The sequence below is a fragment of the Thunnus albacares genome, chromosome 7, assembly GCF_914725855.1.
Source record: "Thunnus albacares chromosome 7, fThuAlb1.1, whole genome shotgun sequence".
NCBI lineage: Eukaryota > Metazoa > Chordata > Actinopteri > Scombriformes > Scombridae > Thunnus > Thunnus albacares.
Window position 1 is genome coordinate 26,630,879 of NC_058112.1, and position 19,016 is coordinate 26,649,894.

General features: G+C 39.5%; 1 protein-coding gene across 6 annotated transcripts in view; it reads right to left on the minus strand.

Annotated features, from left to right (window-relative positions):
- LOC122985998 (AP-3 complex subunit beta-2) overlaps positions 1 to 19,016 on the minus strand; it is a 51,053-nt gene that overhangs the window by 8,974 nt on the left and 23,063 nt on the right. For 3 of the 6 annotated variants that reach the window (XM_044357047.1, XM_044357045.1, XM_044357048.1), the window contains exons 7-23: positions 18,699 to 18,881; positions 17,240 to 17,437; positions 15,062 to 15,159; positions 12,963 to 13,017; positions 12,756 to 12,827; positions 12,242 to 12,304; positions 11,994 to 12,126; positions 11,101 to 11,210; positions 10,651 to 10,827; positions 9,376 to 9,562; positions 9,118 to 9,248; positions 4,043 to 4,157; positions 2,649 to 2,826; positions 2,319 to 2,484; positions 2,031 to 2,118; positions 1,634 to 1,743; positions 214 to 442 (exon numbers count right to left, since the gene is read on the minus strand). In XM_044357047.1, the coding sequence (XP_044212982.1) occupies positions 214 to 442; positions 1,634 to 1,743; positions 2,031 to 2,118; positions 2,319 to 2,484; positions 2,649 to 2,826; positions 4,043 to 4,157; positions 9,118 to 9,248; positions 9,376 to 9,562; positions 10,651 to 10,827; positions 11,101 to 11,210; positions 11,994 to 12,126; positions 12,242 to 12,304; positions 12,756 to 12,827; positions 12,963 to 13,017; positions 15,062 to 15,159; positions 17,240 to 17,437; positions 18,699 to 18,881 (2,293 nt within the window). Of the gene's footprint in view, positions 1 to 213; positions 443 to 1,633; positions 1,744 to 2,030; positions 2,119 to 2,318; positions 2,485 to 2,648; positions 2,827 to 4,042; positions 4,158 to 4,876; positions 4,916 to 9,117; positions 9,249 to 9,375; positions 9,563 to 10,650; positions 10,828 to 11,100; positions 11,211 to 11,993; positions 12,127 to 12,241; positions 12,305 to 12,755; positions 12,828 to 12,962; positions 13,018 to 15,061; positions 15,160 to 17,239; positions 17,438 to 18,698; positions 18,882 to 19,016 lie in introns of all 6 variants that reach the window. The other 3 variants (XM_044357050.1, XM_044357046.1, XM_044357049.1) reach the window with 2 other exon arrangements.

Here is a 19,016-nt window from a genome sequence, read left to right on the forward strand (position 1 = left end):
ATTATCAGTATGTTTTTATTCGATCTAAGGGCCAGATTATGCTTGAAAAGAACTGGTTTGAACAGCAGCTGAGGTTCAATGAATCCTGCAGCCTCAAGGGCCTACTGGCAGCGTTTAAGACCTCTACTCTTATTAATAACACAAATATCGGTGATCTTGCTTGAATCACATCACAATAAAAACTTCCTTCCCCACTGGACCTTCGCAACTCACCAATCTCCGGGAACTCTTTGACCCTCATCCCAGATTGCAGCTTCACGTCCTCAATGTGCAGGTTCTTGGTGTCGGAGGTGGCGTTGTTGGTGAACTGCATCTGCACCGCCACCATGTTAGCGTCCGGGCTGAACGGCTGTCGGCTGAAGCAGTACTCCACCGACAGACCCTCGCCCGTGATGCGGTGCAGCAGCTCATAGTTCTTCAAAGCGCTGGAGGGAGCGATGGTCTGTAGGGAGAAGCGAAGAAGAATCATTAACCATCACTGAATGACACTGTTTGTGTTCTTTACTAGGATGGTGGGAAAGAACCTCACAGGGCTGACAGCACGTAATAACAATCCTGAGACCCTTTCCGTTTCATTAGTTTTTAGAAATGGTGGTTATTAATTAAAATTTGCGCTTCATTTTTCTTTTTTTTTGAGGGAAATATCCTCTCTGGATATTCACAGGCAGTGTTACTAATGAGTTCATGAGTTAGGAAGTAAAATGAGCCAAATACATCAGCAGATGATAAGTAATTTAATATCCTTTAATTGACTTTGCTGTTGATCTGGCATGGGAGTCGGAAATTCATATCACGTAAAGCCCCAAAAAATAGCTTCTTTTTTTTTCATATGGATTTATTGCAAACAATGACGATAAAAATATGAAACCATTCAATTCAATCTAATTCTTTAAATCATCCGGGTCTGAGTCTTCATGAGTTTTATCAAGAGTGTTTGTGTCATGCAGATCATGTTATGAATACTAAAGTAGGAAATCTGTCCTCTCCACAACCTCGTTGCTGGATTTAGGAAATGTTTTCTGTTCTGCTGTCAGCTTCTAGTAATGTGTTCAGGTCAAGAGTAAGAACCAAATCGAATCGAGTTCTATTTGTCATTATTTCTGGGGGCATTTTAAGCCTTTATTTGAAAGTTAACAGTAGAGAGAAACTGAAGGAAAAGGAGAAAGACAGCAATAAAGGTTTCTGGCCGAACTTGAACCAGACGTAGGTTCATGGTCGACACCCTGACCTCCTTTGTGGACTTATTTTACCACAAATCAGCTCTAATTTTGAAAGGCAACTCAGGGTGAATTGGAAGTGTGGGTTATAATTTGGACAAAGCCAAAGTCTTATTTGACAGATAAAAAGAGTGCAATCGTCTGGTTAATATTGGAATACATCAGCTACTAAAAGTTTCCTTTCTTTACACTATCTGGTTGACTTTGACACTTTGACTCCCATAAAACAAAAGCAAAGACGGATATTAGGAACATGTGTTCTGTACAGCCATCTTTTCAGTCAGTCAGTCAGTCAGTTTCCTGCTGCAGTAGTCTCTCATACTTTATAATCTTCCCAGTTATCATCTGTCTATCATCATTTGTCTAATAGAGAAAAGATACCAACCAGGAAGATAATTGATATTTTGGGTACTTACAGCCGGGGAGAGAACAGCGTCAGACAAAGATAATCCCTCCAGGTCGGTCACAAGGCTGTTGGACAGGAACGAGTTGACGGGCGTCACTTGAGGAGAGGGAGTGGGTTCAACTGAGGAAAGAGATGACAGCGTGTTACATTCATCAGAAAGTCAGACCTGAATGCATTCATCTATTTGTTATATTATCTCTCGTGGGAACACATTTACATTTTCCCACATCTAGTTGCCAGAAGAGTTGGCATAGCAACAAGTCAAGTACACCTACTGTTACTGTGGGGTTTTTAGAGATAGTTGCATGGTTGCAAACGTCCTTGTCCGTTGACTTTTTACTAGAGTGAGCGTCATTACTTTTGAATTCTCTTTCAGAGCAGAAAGCACACAGATGAGAAAAACTCACAGTCATCAAGGTCGAGTAGAGACATTTCTTTCTTCTCTTTCTTGCTCTCTTTTTTGACAGGCTTGGAAGGAGGTTTAGATTCAGCTGCCTGGAAGCAGATGAAACCAAAGTGACATGAATAGATGCTGATTTTCATGTTACGTTCGTGTGTGAAAGCGGTGCAGTCTAAACACTGGAAGGTTTAGTTCATAAGTCAATGATAAGAAGACAGTTTATTTATTTACAGCTACATTTTACATTTTATTATAACATGTTATGGTTTAAATTCATGTAGATTCATTTCAGTACCTTCTTTTTCTTTTTGACTTCTGTCTCAGACTCGGAGTCTTCAGACTCTGATTGGCTGCTCTCGGATTCGCTTTCATCCTCTTCGTCAGATTCTGACTCAGAGTCGCTCTTACGCTGTTTACTCTTCCTCTCGTGCTTCCTCTCTTCCTCTTCACTGCTCTGCTCGCTGGAACAAAAGCAAAGAGTTTGATATGCTGTTACACGAAATGAGACGTTTTAAGTGTGTTAGCAGCCTGATATTAAGACTTAAAATGCATGAAAAGGAGTAAAATTACAAGTTTTTTGCGTCCCAGATCGTGATTAAACACTAAAAACTGAAACATGTGCTACCTTTCGCTTTCTTGCGCTGCCTTCTTAAACTCTTTCTTTTTCTTCTTCTTCTCCTTCTCCTCTTCATCTTCCTCCTCTTCCTCAGACTCGGAGCCTTCTTCACTCTCTTCGCTCTCCGATCCCGAACCGCTCTCCTCGCTGGCGCTGGCGCTTTCCGAGTCGCTGGCAGAGTCCGACTCTGAAGAGGGTGAGCAGGTGAGTTAGTTTAAACAGAAAAAGAGACTTTTACAGACTAAAGGACCCAGTGATCCTTTCATGAACCAGTCAATTGAATACAAGTAACATCCTAATCTGTTAAATTATCTAAACTTTCCCATGACTTTATATTACTGATGCACCAGACACACTCTGACATGTCATCGGATTTTTTCAGGAGCAAATTGCAATGAAAATCTTAAGCAACATCTATAACTGACATCCCAGATTTTCTGTTTCTTATTCTCTGTTGTGTGCATCAAGTACATCCTGACTTTGAGAAAAGACGGAGTCAGCTTTAAGCGACACCTCGTGATGACATGTTTTGATTTTGTTTTTGATAATTTGGTGCAAACTGTGGATGCAGAAAAAAAGGATTCTAGGTGATGAGCTGCCACCAAAACTCAGCAGCTTTAAATAAGCAGCCTTTTCAATCTTTGCAAAGAGGTGGCAACTGTAAAAAACTGACATCTGGGTTTGCTGATGTTTCTTTTTATTCTCCTTCCTCTTATGTAAATTCAATTTTCACTGGCTATTGAAAAGTCTTATTTCAATATAAACTTTTGACAAGAACACACCGAGGGAATATGTAAAGATGAGCCCGAAAGATCAAACCTGTTAGTTTTGATTTTGACGTTTCCAATTAGGAGAGAATGACAGATTTTAAATGAGTGTCCATGAAAAGACATCGTCTAAACTGTAGGCCTGCGACTAACAACTATTTCCTTGTTATTGGTTTCTCTTATTTTTGTCATTTTGTCAATAAAATGTCAGAAAATATTGAAAAATGTCCATCACATTTTCACTGTGTCCTTAAAGATGACATCAAATGTCTTATTTTGTCTGACTAACAGTCAAAAACCAAAATATATTCTGTTTACATTGATATAAAACAGAGAAAAGCAGCAAATCCTCACAATGGAGAAGCTGGAACTGGAGAATATTTGGCTATTTTGCTTAAAAAAATGACTTAAACAATTAATCGATTACCAAAACAGTTGACATCCTCATCCACACTGGCTGTCAGATAACATCAGTTTCACAACTCTTACCTTTTCTAGGACTCCATCTCTTTCTCACACACACTCAAACACTCACACACACACACACACACACAAGTGAGCTGAAAACTTTGTCAAAACAAGAATGAGAAGGTGCCAAGATGGCGCAAACAGAGCCGTCAAACCCCCTGAAGTTACCACTGTCGGCGGACTCCGTGGGCCCAGACTCGCCCTCTGAGTCGGAGTAGAACGGCTTCTCCACTTTCTTCTCCTTCCTCTTCTCCCTGCTGCTGCATTTGGTCCATTCAGGCACCTGTCGGAGGAAGCAGAGTGCAGACAGTAAGCCGTCAGCTCTGCCTCAGTAAACAAAAAAAAAAAACCCCTCAGACAGAAGCGGAGACGTGGGCAGATTACAGTAGCGTGGCCATGAATGCCTCTGCCTGGGCGTGATGCAGCCAAATGAAACCAGCCATCCCTGCTGCAGATCCGCTTTTAGATCTGACAGTCAGACAACAAATTACAGTACAGACACTAATGCTTGTATGGTGTGTTTTGTTTGTTTTGTTTTGCACAGATAGATGTCAGCACCAGGTGATGCCTTCATGACCAGTTTGCAGAAATGGTTTTTCTTTTACACAGGGAGCAGTTCCATTAAGAGAAGTGATGTCTTTGAGGAGTGGTGACTTTCCTCCCACACTTTAAAAAAAAAAAAAAAGCCATCTGTCTTTCTTTTTCAGTGACCAAACTCATTAACCATCGGCTAATGAGCTCGGACATCTCCAACCCACGTTTAAAACCCACAGAGTCGCTAATGCATCACGACGTGTCAAGAGGAGCTCACGTCCTGCTTAAAGAATCACTTCTTTAATGGTAGAGACCGAGGAAGAGGGTGCTGTGTTTCAGGTAGCTTGGGCTGAGCTAAAGCACAGAACAGCGACTATGTTAGGCGGGGTGTCAAAAAGCACTTGAGTTTTGCCGCTATATGGGTTGAGGCTCAAGGAGGTTCGGGCTCTTTGCCGCTAACTGACTCACACTCGTTAATGTTGTGACTCTTTCGAGCAGCGTAAAAACCTGGCAGACGTAGAAGAAAAAGAAAGAAAAAAAAAAAAGAGTTGGGATGGAGGTGAGATGGAGGAAAAAAAAAAGGAAAGGGAAAGATTTCAGAAAAAAGTCAGGAAAGCAAGAGAAACAGGCACAGGAAGGTTTTCTGGGTCTAAAAAAGAAGATGTGTGAGAACAGTTTTCTGATATCACAGAGACAAATAATAATAACCCCAAATTTCATCACAGCATGTTAATAATTTACCACAATATCTGGCAGTTACATGACTAACTCTGGCAATACACTCCAATATAACTTAATTATACTGAATATACTTAAACACTGCAGAAATAAAAAATAAAAAGTCAACATTAACATTCACTACTTACTAATAAATCAAGCAAGTACATGACAATACATTTAGTATGAGTGTCTTCATCAGTAACGAAGCACGATGTTACACGAGCAAGCTAAATGAGCTAAATGAAGAGGTGGAGGTGGAAAGGTAGAAGGGAGGGGGCGAGGGGGGCGTCATGGAGTCGGGGGCTGAAATCTGAGAGAAATCACATCACACAACAACATTTGTGACGCGTCCAACAAACCGTCACAAATTTCACGTGAGACCAGTAAGATGCAGAAGAGGAAACAGGACGTGTCGCTAACTAAACAGCTTTCTAATCCTTTTCCCTGATTTTAGTCTTCTTCTACAACTTAAATCCTCAGATTTTAACGTCCTCAAATAGGATGAGAGTCGTTATTTTGTTTGATGCCATTAATTGAAGACCGGTTTGCAAATTTCAAGTTCATCTCCTTCCACTTAGGGGTAAAAAAAAAAAAAAAAGGACAGCTGTCACATTTATCCTCTATTTAACAGCTACGAGGAGTAAAAGCTAATTAATCTTATCTTGTCAGCTTCATCATCATCTGTTACCAGAGAGAGAGACTATAAGAGAGAGAGAGAGAGCAGTCATCAAAACAAACAAACCACCACCGCACTCTCAAACTGAGGAGAGGAGGAGGAGGAGGAGGAGGAGGGGAGGTGGGGGTGGGGCACCTCTCGCCAGTCTCCTAACAAGCCGATCCGCCCCTCGCCGGTGGTTATGGTTTCCTCTGTCTGTGGAGATGCATAATGTGCAGAGAGAGAGTCTGTCAGAGAGGTCGAGGCTTCCAGTGGATCCGTCGACCCTCCCGGGCTTTTTACAGCCTCGACATGAGTGGACGTAATGGGACTCTCAGTGTGATAACGGTCCAGCGACTGAAGCTTGTTTATGCTCTTTCACCACAAATCTTGTATATTTTACGTTGTTGCTGACCATTTTTCAAAACATACCAGACTGATTTCCTACCTTTCCAGGCCGCCCTTTGATTTTCTTTCATTTTTTTTTTGTCAAAGGATTGATTTTAAAATAATGCTGTTGGTTTATAAAGCGCTTAATGGTTTAAGTCCAAAAACATGGCGAAGCAGCGTTCAGTTTTTATGCTTCACATATCTGGAACAAACTCCCAGAAACCTGCTGGTCTGCTGCAACTCTCAGTTCTTTTAAATCATTTTCTGTTTTATTAAACCAAATTTGAGGGTTAATATTTTACACTGCACTGTAACTTTTATTATCCTATTTTATCTGATCTTATTCCCTTTTAGCTCATTTTTATTATCAAATTTAATGGTTTTTAATGGTTTTTATGTCTTTTTACATGTGTTGCTTTAATATTCTGTTTTGATGCCTTTTATGCTCTATGTAAAGCACTTTGAATTGCCTTGTTGTTGAAATGTGCTATACACATAAACTTGCCTTTAATACACTTTGAATATCAGTCTTGGGAGAGATTTGAGATGTGCTTGGAATACTGCAGTAGATAAATTATCCATCACAGATAACATGTTCTTCTTTTATTTTTGGGTCAAAATTACACTATTATTGCAGAGAGAAAAGACCTGAGTATATTTATTTAATGTGAAGCCTTCAATAATCAGACAAATAGACTACTGTGTCTCAATCAGAGTCAAAAAAGTCAAAAAAAATATTATTGCGTGGTAATAGTTGATTGACGGAAAATTAATCTGCAACTATTTTGATAATCAAATGATCATTTCAATCATATTTTAAACTGAAATGCAAAGTATTTGCTGGTCTCAGTCTCTAAAATCTGTTTCTCATATAAACATGATGATAAACTAAATATGTTATTGGTTTTTGGACTGTGAACGACAAGACTACTTTGAAAGCTTCTCCTTAATGGTCTCAGATTTTAAGGTCTGCTGCCAGATACAAACCAGACCAATCAGCAAAGACTTGAATCACCGTCTCGCCAAACCTAATAAATATCTATTTAAATGACTGGAAAGCATTACCACCAAATAAAACCTGATTTTGCAGTTGCAGGACCTAAAATAATCTTATTTAGGTTGGTACTTTGGAAGAATTTCCATCAATAGATGCCATGTTTTTTTCATTTTGAAAACATATTACAGAGACAACCATATATAGAACACTACCAGGCACTATTGTTGTATGTATTTAGAGCGTGGTCCTAGTTTTTAGCTTTTAGTTTATTATTCTGTTTGCTTCTTTGAGTGCCCATGTATTGTGTTATTTTATGATTCATGTGTGATTCGGCTGCTGTAATGCAATAAATTCACATTAGGATTAATAAAGTCCTCTGTCTCGTCTCTAAATCCTAAACCCGGTGGGTCGTGTGTTGTCTGGTCAGGTGTAGAAAGATTCATGTTGACTTGAAGTGACATCACACGCTAATGTAATTTGATCCCGGCCAGACCACAATAAGAGAAGCAAAATTACATTTGCATTGCAAACATAGCAAATTGAATCGCAGTCATGAGATACGTTGTCAGAAAATCGATCAGATATCGGAGGTTCTTTGAACGCAGCCGCAGGCAGCGCTTTCAAAACAGTCGCTGTTTAAAGCTGCGATACCACCTGATGTTCAGTCATTTATATTATTAAAGCAAGAAATTGTTCACAGTGATGGATTTTCTACCTTAAGTTTCAAATCACTGCAAGGAAAAACAAATGGCTGCCTGGATGGTGGACGATCGAACTAAATGTAACTACATGATTTGTAGTTAAAACTAATCCACCGATATTTTACAACCCCGTCTCCTGCTGGACACCAATCAAATCAAAATACACCTCAAAGTGTACGACAATGCACCTGTGGCCTCATCTTGAAATCTGCATCACAAGTAAATGACAAGTTAAAAGCGAGTATGGGACACTGGCAGTGAGTACAAATCTATGCGATTATAATACTAACGAATCAAGACTTGAGGTCACTTCTGGACTTTAAAATCAAGTTGAGTTGAGTTGATTTTTTTTGACAAAGAAGTGACACACTCAAGTTTTGATTTCATGACTTCAGTTAAAACACATTATTGGTTATGAACCAATGGCACATGGAGTGAATGGGATGGAGAAGAAGAAGAGGAGGGTGCTGCTTTGGGATGAAGCTCTACAGGAGAATGTACAGTGAGTGTACTCCTCTTGCTCATCTGTAGTTTAGCAGATTGTAACTTCAGTATCTACTTAAAAATTTGGGGGATAATTAGGGAAATTTTAATATATTGAATATGATGCAAAACATCAACTGTTGGTCGTCTGTGTTCTAGCAGAGATTAGAGGAGGTTTAGTTTATAGAAAGTGTTTATGCTGTTGATACTGATCCGTAGTGAAAACTTATGCTGTTGTTCCCATTTCTGTATCGCATGTGCTATTGGCTCAAACAAAGGTGAGAAATCACCTGGACGGGGAGAGTGAGCTGCTGCCGAACAGAAGCAAGTGCAGCAGAGAGGAAGCTCGATATTACTGAGAATCAGTAGTTTTCAAATAAGAGGGTTTCCTGTCTAACTTTTGCTCTCACTAATAAGAAAATCATCCTCTTTTCTCCTCTGTGACTCATTCTCCTCCATGGAAGGGGGGAGATGTTGAGCAGCATCCATTTGGAAGTAGATGGAGGCCAAAACGGATGCATGTTACCGATGAGCTGTTATGCTAATGAGCAGTAAGTGAATGGATGATGGCTAGTGAAACAGGAATCAATGTTATATTGGAGTAAATGTTATATTGGATGTGAAGCCCTGGTGACTCTGTCCAACCCCTCTGAGGCACTGCTCTGGAGCAGGAGCAACCCTCGCTCCCCTCCATCTTTTGGACCCCCTGGAGATCCCAGAGGGCCCCTGTGTCTCTGTATGTTACTGTTCCCACTGCACGCACAGACTCCTTCACCTCCACGTTGCGCACGGAGGGGTCTGGGGCGGCTTCAGGCCAGTCGGGCAACTCCTGGTAGCCCCCAGCCTTGGCATTCAGCAGGTGGGACAATGAACCCAACTGGAAGTGGTCTCGATCTGCAAAAAACACAGAATCAAAGAATCAAGAACTCAAATCCGCAACAACACAGAAGGCGCATACTTTCTGTTTTGGTGTTCATGCTTGTCTCAAGAATCGAGTGAGGACTTTTAATCGCTTCTGTACCTTTAAATGGAGACTCGAGGACGGGTGCTGGCTTGAGGGCGAGAAACAGTTTCTTAGCGTACTTGCTAAGGGCTCCACTCTTCTCGGTGGGCACAATGAGCTGGCGAATGAAGCGCGCCCGATCACGGATGTCGTAGTTCTGGTCATACTTGGCCAAGTTCAGAACATACTGTGTCAACAGTTTGGTCTGTGAGAAGAAGAAACATGGAGGAAATGGAGGATGAGGAGGGAACAAATAAGAATAATTAAAGTCTAATATGTGCATGAACTGTATGTGTGTGGGCGTAGAGGTGTGATCAGTAATGGTGAACAAGTCATTCCACATAACACAGTCGTCTGGCATGATGATTGTAGTGTAACAGAAGGTTTTGACCTTGCAAAAGTAGGTAATTAGTTGTTAAGGTGTCACTAGGTGGTTGCTAGGTGTTTTCTGTGGTGTTCTGGGTGGTTGGTAGGGTGTTGCTAGGTGATTACAAGGGTGAATGAGGGGGTTGCTATGTAGTTGCTATGACGTTCTGGGTAGTTGGTAGGATGTCACTAAGTGGTTGCCAGGGTGAATGAGGGGGTTGCTATGTAGTTGCTATGACGTTCTGGGTAGTTGGTAGGATGTCACTTGGTGGTTGCCAGGGTGAATGAGGGGGTTGCTATGTAGTTGCTATGACGTTCTGGGCAGTTGGTAGGATGTCACTAAGTGGTTGCCAGGGTGAATGAGGGGGTTGCTATGTAGTTGCTATGACGTTCTGGGTAGTTGGTAGGATGTCACTAGGTGGTTGTCAGGGTGAATGAAGGGAGTTGCAGCCATAACTTAATAAGTTGTGTTGCTTGGATATGTACATTTCTGGTGAAAGAATAAATGTCAATAGAAAATGTGCACAAAAAGTAAAAACTGCAGAACTAAAAACATTTTAAAGTCTTTTTTTTCTTGTTTTGAAAGCGCTCATTAAATATGTGGAGCTCCAGTTGGTCCAAAACACATTACTGAGTCTGAATTATTTTTGAAAAAAACAGAAAACTGTGTGCTACTGTGATTATTTAAAAAAGTAAATCACATCAAAAATGTTAATTATTATGCTAATTATGAGCCATAACAAACTTATGATACATGCTTTACAAAATGTTACACTTCGTTCACTGTTTTTAGTTTCAACAAACAAAACTTTCCTTCTGCGAGATGTTTCTACGCTGAATCTTGGTCGTATCGGACACATTCTGATGCGTCAAAGCTTTATTGGGTTTTTAAACACTAATGATAGACACATGCCGTTTATTTAATACCTGTTTGGAGTTGGTGAGATAGAGCTTGGCAGCCAAGTTGATGATTTGTAGCTTGACGATGTCCTCCTCATTAGTAAACGACTTGGCCATCTTTCTCAGGACATCCGGGGCGATCTTAGGTACATGTTCACAGTATTCTCCAATCAGCCACAAAATACTTGCCCGCGCCATCGGCACCTGAGGACGCAGGTTAATTCAAATGTTAAGGCACATCTAACTCTCAAAAACCAAAGAGGGTTCGACAATATTTCTCTCTATTATATTTTGCTTTTTTAATCACCTCAGATGAGAGATTCATTATAAAAAGAGACAAAAAACAAACAAAATATCCAAAAAAACCAAAACAGGTTAACTTAAAATATACTTGGGTTAAACGTTATTACAGATTTAATGTGTGATCTTTTGTGATTTAACTCTGACATTAACGGCATTTTTGTGAATGAGACTGACCTGGATGTTGTCCGTTAGCTTCGCCATGTGCTTGATGATGTCACTGTGCTTTTCCGGCTGCATCTGCAGCAGCTTCTTGATAACAACCACCGACTCGGCAACCACTAACTCTGTACGACAGGACAAAGAGGTGCTTGTTGATACAGTATCAGGAAAAAACTGTCACCGAGTTTTCTTTCATTGGTGGAGAGTCTGTGTCTGTTGGGAATATCGGAGGTTCTGTCATGCTTATGGCTTCAGGATTCACGATTTATAGATTGTATACACATGCCAAAATACTTTGAGTTTTCGCTTATTGAGTCTCAAATTACCACCACTGAAGCACACATTATATGTATTCTATTTTCACTTTATTTTATCTTATGTTTATTATTATTATCAAGTGGGATTTACTTTCCATCTTATGTACATTTACATGTTTTTATGTTCATTTAATGTTCCTTTTTTCTTGTGAGGCACTTGTAATTTCTTTTGTTGTAAAGGCAAAGGTGTTACAAATACAAATAAAGTTATTATAATTATTATTATTTTCTTTTTATCATCAATTAAGTTACTTAAATTAAATTAGTCAATTAAATTTAGTCAATTACTTTTACTCGCTGAGGAAAATGCTCTCAAACAGGTTCCTTATTTTCACTCTCAATTATATTTGTTGTTTTTTTTCCCACTAGTTCTGAAGTGAAGTCTGTGTGTTAGTGATCATCTGACCTTCTACAACTTGTTATTTTCTGCTTCTATTTTTTTTCAATGTGCAAAATTTACATGCAAATTAATACACTTGATTGAATTAAACTATTGACCCGATATCTCATACTGCTATCTGTATCAATTTATTCCTCCTTATAATATGAATCATTTAAAAAGCACCTGTAGTTTAACACAGAAAGACTCACCGTCTCTGTTGGACAACAGCTGCACCAGGCCGTTCAGACACGTGTCCCTCACCTCACCAATATTGGTAGCACAGCGGCCAATAGCTTGAATTGTGGCAGCCACAAAGTCTTTATCCATACTTTTGATGTAAGTCTGCCAGGAAGAGAAGACATTCACTTAATATAGTTTCTATTTTTTTGTTTTGCTATTTTGATTAAAGACAAAGATTCTGTCTTTTCGAAGCATCACAAACTTAATTTCACTTTACCTGAAACTCTCTGAGAATGGTGGAAATGTTCGTCTCATTGGCCAGATTGGTGAGAACCTCAAGCTGCAAAAGACAAAATAAATAAATAAATGAATAAAACACGACTGACCGTAATATATAAACTTAATTTAAAAGGCATCATTTCTTTGTTTAAGGGCTCCTGTGCCAAAGACTGCACTTTTAAAATTGTGCTTCACTCTGATTCATGTCTTTTAAATTGGCATCCGTGATACGTTTGGTTGAGTGAGTTCAAATCAAGTTTAATATTGTTTTTAATATTGTTTGACGGTCTTATTATATCTTAACATGACGTCATTGCTGCTCCTGTTGCAAGAACATAACTCAAAGTAAGTGAGCTTAAAATGATGGAACGGCAAAAGATGCTGCAAATGTAATGTCCATTATGTGTCCGAGTTGAGAGAATTAATAGCCCTCCATTGATTCAGCCTCATGATTAAAGAGGAAAGGATGGCATCATAATTCTGACTAAAGGTGGAACAGAATATAAAGCAACCTTAAGGACTTTGATCTGGGTTGGGTCTGTGGAGCGGATGTAGAAACTCTTCAGGTACGGTTCAAACATCCCCTGTGAAACATAAAAGTGGGAAGAAAAAGAAAAAGTCAGTGAACCTGCAGCTCCATCAGCCTTTGATTTCAAGACAGACAGACAGACACACACACACACACATACAAAGACAAAATACCACGAGGTATAGCTCACCCTTCTCTTGATCGTCATTGTTGCCACGTTCTGAAGAACAACAAACTGAACTTCACTGGAATAAGAGACAGAAACAGGAGAGATTGAAGGAGCAGGCAAGGTAGGACTAGAAACACCCTGTTCAACACCTCAGGCAGCCATGTTGAAGTCTGCAGCTCATCACAACAATGGTAATATTTTTTTTATTATTATTATTTGTACTAACATTAATAATTAGGAACAGATCTTGTTGGCTAGCTAATATACATCTAATAGCACATTGAATTTTTACACTAACATTCAACTTGAAGCAAGCTTTTTTTAGTTTTTTTAGATGAGGTTGTCTGAGTAACTCGCTGGGATTTATATATGTGACAGTCCTGTTAATTTGAGATCCTGCAGCCTGCAACTGGATCACATGACAAAAGTAAATGGAGCCACAATAGCTTATAAAAACAAGCTCGCTATGTATTGCTCAACCTGTCGGGCAGGTGACTGGTGTTCAAAAATGGGCAGCAGGAACCAGCGTTAGTGTGAAGTCTGCAAGCTTCAGCGTAAAATACGAACATGCTCCATCCTCACAAATACCCCCGAACGAGGTCTGAGAAAAAAACCTTTGAAAGTGTGTTTTGCCTGAAAGAATTTCTGTTTTTGTTTTGCTTTGTTGCTGTTGATTTTTGTGATCTAACAGCCGACTGGGAGAGTATAACAAATGATTTGCCAAAGTCAGAGATCATTTTAATATCAAAGCTGTTACGCAGGCCTAGTAGATAAACACAGGTGTTTTCAATGATTCTGTTATTTATTGTCCTTCGCTCTCTTGTTAGTTTTGTATTGTGTTACATGGTTCTGACCAACCTTAACATCAGCAGAGGTCTAGTCAAATAACTGACATCTGTGTACAAGGCCCCTGAAACTGTAATATGTATATTTCAAGGAAAACAGGATGGCATGCAGATGATTGACAACATGAAGAGAAGATTCCCCTAAACACAATATTTACTTAGTAAGGAAACAGCAAAGCAACACTGAGTTGTACAGATATATCCCTGGATTACATAACTTAATTTGAATTTTTTAAACCTACTCATGACAACTTTCTGCTTTGTGAAAGTAGCCAAACAAAAACTAGCTGACTCCTCTCAAGCAACAACTCATGGAGCGTTAACATCATGTTGCAGACCGCTATTAAGAGAAGCTAAGTTGAATAAAACATTCATGTGAGCCTCAGATATGGAGTCTGAGATATAAATATAAATAAAATACAGTATTACTCTTGATAAAGCTAGTTAAAAAGGAATTTTAAACTATTTGTTTCTACCATCTTGGGGAAAACACTCCGGGAGGTTTTCTCATTCCTATTCTGCCAACATTACGATGTACTGTAAAAACCAGCTATGAACACTAGGGCATCTGCTGATGAATGTGATATAATTAAAAGCTCCAGAACAGCTGCTAAATGAACTGGTCTTCCTCAAGTTGGTAAACCAGTGTGATTGTTATGAGAGCTGAGACCCCACTGACTTCATAGGACGAATTAAATCTAATGAAACAAATCGTACAGTACAATGGATTTCTGACAAAACCCCGTCAGAGAGATGCTGCTGAATGATGATCCTCATTACAGCACACCCAGAACCACGAGAGCGCTCGTTCAATAAGAAGCTGACAGCCTGCAGGACTAACAGCCAAGAGGCCACCAATGTGCCGTCATCACTCCTCATGGTTTATGCTCTCATGTTTACTCCAGCCTCACTGAGCTCCCGTTTTAATTTCACTTTCTGCTTCAGGAGGTTATAGAGGTTTATTTTACTACCCTCACTCATCATTTTGTTGTCATAATGTTTTCCACTTTGCTGAGTTTCTTGGTCATTATGCTTTATCTTATCACATTCGGCTGTGTATTTGCACTTCTGCTTTTTTTTGTTCCTTTTCAAGCGAAGCTCATAAATCCAGCTCTCATTATTTTCAAGCCATTCTTTACCAAATAACGTTGCGACATGGCTGATATTGCTGGTTTTAAATACACTGGAGTAGTTTTGGAATACATTGCTGCCGTAATTTATAGTATATCAATTTCATTAGATAATTAATTTTGCATTATAGACACTGAACCTCACCTGTGGCTCCTCAGGAGACGAACTAGAGCCTTGGCGATCACCCCGACCTCCGCTTTAGGGGCGAGATGGAAGTACAGCTGGGCCACAGCCATCACCACCTGGAATATGAAGAAAATGAGAAAAAGAGATGAAGGGTTAAATCATCAGCAGTGATACAATCTCATAAAAAGCTGGATGTACTGGGTAATGTGTTGTGAAAAAGTCCTTTACTAGTGCATCACTGTTTTACACTGCCTTATGTTGCAGTGCAGATGTGAAATGTGTTGGATTTCTTCTGCCAATATGTTGAATGTGCATGAAAGAACTAAGGGAAATATGGCTTGGTTTTCTTTTTAGAGCTCTCAGCTACAAGAGAGAAAATTAAAATGTATTTAAAATCCAAGAAATAAATTGGAAATGAGTCATTAAAGAGAAAGGAACGTCTCTTTTAGGTCTTGTAAGCACCGAATCTGCATTTACACACAACTTAAACCTGTATTAATTGATTTCAAGCCACTTAGGGGCATTGCAATACAACATTGACATATTATCATCTTGTATGTATTAGCAAACAGAGCAACATGAGCAGTCACGTTTCTGGCCACCTGATGAATGTAAGTCCTCTGTTCAATCTCCTTTTAGCTCTGTTTTGGTCTCCACCAACTCCTGAGGGAAATATCTTGCTCTTTAGCTGCTAAATGGTCCACTATGTTCACAAGCTAGCTGCTAACTTTAGCTATCTGCTGTTTGGGGCTGAGCAGGAAATGTCCACTAAGTTTATCAGAGCTTATTTTCCTGAAAACAGCTGCCTGCTACATCTGGAAACAAGGTGATGATGAGAGCGGTGAAAGTGAATCAAAACAGAAAAGTCACTGCAGCGTCATTTTGAGGAGACGGCAACTACTCATGATGTACAGCACCTGAACTGTCAAATATGTAGAAGTCAACTATCAATATGTAGAAATTATTAAGTAACAATTTAAACACTTAAGATTACACTTAAAATTCATGTACAATGAATTAACACTGTACACTACTTAAACATTTCTACATGGTGATAGCTGGAAGGAAAACAACTGATAATTGCTCCAAATTTTATTATTTGATAGATCTATAGCAGCATCTGTCTGTCACAGAATAAGACACATATAGACAATTTAAACCCGGTAATTACTGAAAGAACAGAACTGACGTAAAGGAGCAATAAAAACAGCTGTAGTCTACAGAATATGTTTAAATAAAATATTGCTTATTTAGTTTGTGAAAGTCTGACGACCTTTCAGGCTCAAGATGATTTTATAGGAGACACGTAGCTGTGTGGCTCCATATTTCCTGAAGGAGTTGAGACGTATTTGAAATGGAAAAGAAAAAAGGCTTTTGGCTTATGAATAAAAATAATAAAGTTACAAGAGTGTTTTTTGCACTGATTCATGATTTGGTCATTTTCATTTTATGAATAAATATGAACAGCTGCTGTCGGTGCTGTCATTCCTGTTCCACAGGTAGTTTTCCTGATCTGTTGTAATACAACAACAGCCCGACTGTTTACCATCCCATCAGATCAGCTGACCAACTCCTTTAGTAGCCTCCTCACTCCTCGTCTCCTCCAGGTGCAATTAAGGGATTGGAAGATCCTCCACGATAGAGGAGGGAGATCAGTTTCTGGGTCACGGCCGGAGTACGGAGGAGAGAGTATGCGTGGAAGCATAATGAAAAGCACCCACAGAGCTCACTGATAAGCTTCTACACTACTGGCAAGATAAGCAAACACATTTGTTGCCTGCAGAAGAGAGTTAATCTGAACCGCCTGAAAGCAAACAGGGGCGGGGGAGTTTTATAACATCTAACATGGAACAAAACAGGCCAACCAAGGTGACCACAGCAGCACTAATGTACTGTGATGCTTTATTAATTTCCTTTGGGAAACCGTCACTTGTCCTTCTTTCAGAGTGAGAGGTCAGCTCTGATGAAGTGTTTTGCTCAAGGACACTTCAGCTGGATGAATGCTTGTTAACACGAGGGCTTGAACCAAGGTCGTGCATTTAGAGACCTCAACTACTCACAACACCGACCTGCTGCTCGATGTATGAGAGGAAACAATTATAATCTCCGCCACGGTGATTGACTCAAAAAGAGTTAATTAGCTGCACTGTGTATGATGTAAGATGTGTGTATTATTCAACAGCGTTGTGGTCTCACAGCTGCGTTGCGGCTCTGCAGGAGTGGCTTAGTGTTCCTCAGCAGCAGCCGGTGGTCTGGATCCATCACGTACGGCTTCCTCTTGGCCATTACTGCAGCCTCAGCCTTCTTCTCCTTCTCCTCCTCATCCTCGTCCTCATCTTCATCAGAGCCGTAGAAGGTCTTCTCCCCGCCTCCTCCCTCCTCCAGCAGGGACTCCTGCATAAAACAGTGAGGATATAAAATAAAATTGTGTTGGCAGGGACGACCAAGACAGAAATGTTTCTATCTGTCCTGCATCCAAAGTAGTTACTGGCTGCTTATAAAGTCACCAGATGGTAATTTTCTCCTGAATATATTTGTTTTAAAAAGGCTGCTACACTGTGTTTGAGAAGCGTTATCAGACCTCTTTCCATTATAAAAACATGTAGTGCAAAATGGCTTTAGCAATTTGTCACCACATGCATCAGGAATTATCATAATAACAATATTCCACATGGTATGAAAAAATAGCCCAATTTTTTAGTTAGTGGCTTATGAGAAAATAAGTCAACAGGTGGGTCTGAAACACAGATAAATACAGAGAAAAAAAATCACCAAGTTGGTTACATGGAGAAAGGAAAATAATGACAGAATGACTTCAATTTGTACCTCTGCACAGACACAATGGCAGAACGGGAAGGATATAATTAATCCAGCAAAATAAAACAAAATGCACCTATACACTTTTAACAGTTTTGGTCCCACATTTAATGTCACATCCATTCACATTCAAATTAGTTGTTTATGACGATACACAATGACAATCTTCTAGGTGTTTTAGTTTGCATGGACAGCTGCAACATGCAGCAACAAATCAAACAATGAATCAGTTTATAGTCTGCTGTTCCTCGCAAATTTGAAGTGACTCATAACTTTATTGAAAGCACATAATACACATAGAGGAATAACATACGGGAAAAGAAAATATAGTAATTAAGGCTGTGCAAAATGTGACAAAGTGCGTTAGTGTCTGACTATGTTTGCTCACAGTTAACAGTAATGTTGAAACAAAAAAAAACTATTTTGATAATCAATTAATCATTTAAAGCATTTATCAGACAAAAATACCAAACATTCACTTGTTGTAGTTTTTCAAATGTGACAATTTGTTGCTTTTCTGTGTTTTATTTAACATTAAATATTTTTGTTTCTTGGACTGTTTGTCAAACGAAATAAGCAACCTGATGACATCACCTTGGGTTTTGGGAAACTCCGATGTGCACTTGTCACTATTTTCAGACATGATTAATAAGAATTAATCAATAACTTAAAACAAAATTGGCAGATTAATGGAAAATAACCAAAGTTGCTAGTTACTAACAACATAATAAATTAACATGAGTCACCATAGAGGAAATAAATACAATTGATCAATTAAGCAGCCAGTGACCAGAGATTATATTTACATAATCTGACAGTTTGTGGGACTCTTACTCACATTGATGTTTGGGTTGAGGAACTGGGTCCTGGCGTAGCGGGTCAGCATGTTGATGATGACGACCTGCCCCCACTCCTCCACGTCGATCAGAAGGTTACACAGCTTCCTGTAGTTCTTGTGGATCAGGTCGATTCGCTCCGGACACACCTCCTCAAAAGCCATAACGACGCTTCCCGCAACCAACTGCAGCACATTTTCCATCACACACAAAACAGGAGTTAGAGTTTTGTTCTTAAGTACCTTTTATCAGGACTTTAAATGTTATATATGAGGATTATTGATGAACAAAATACTATTTACACGTTCCACAGTTACATC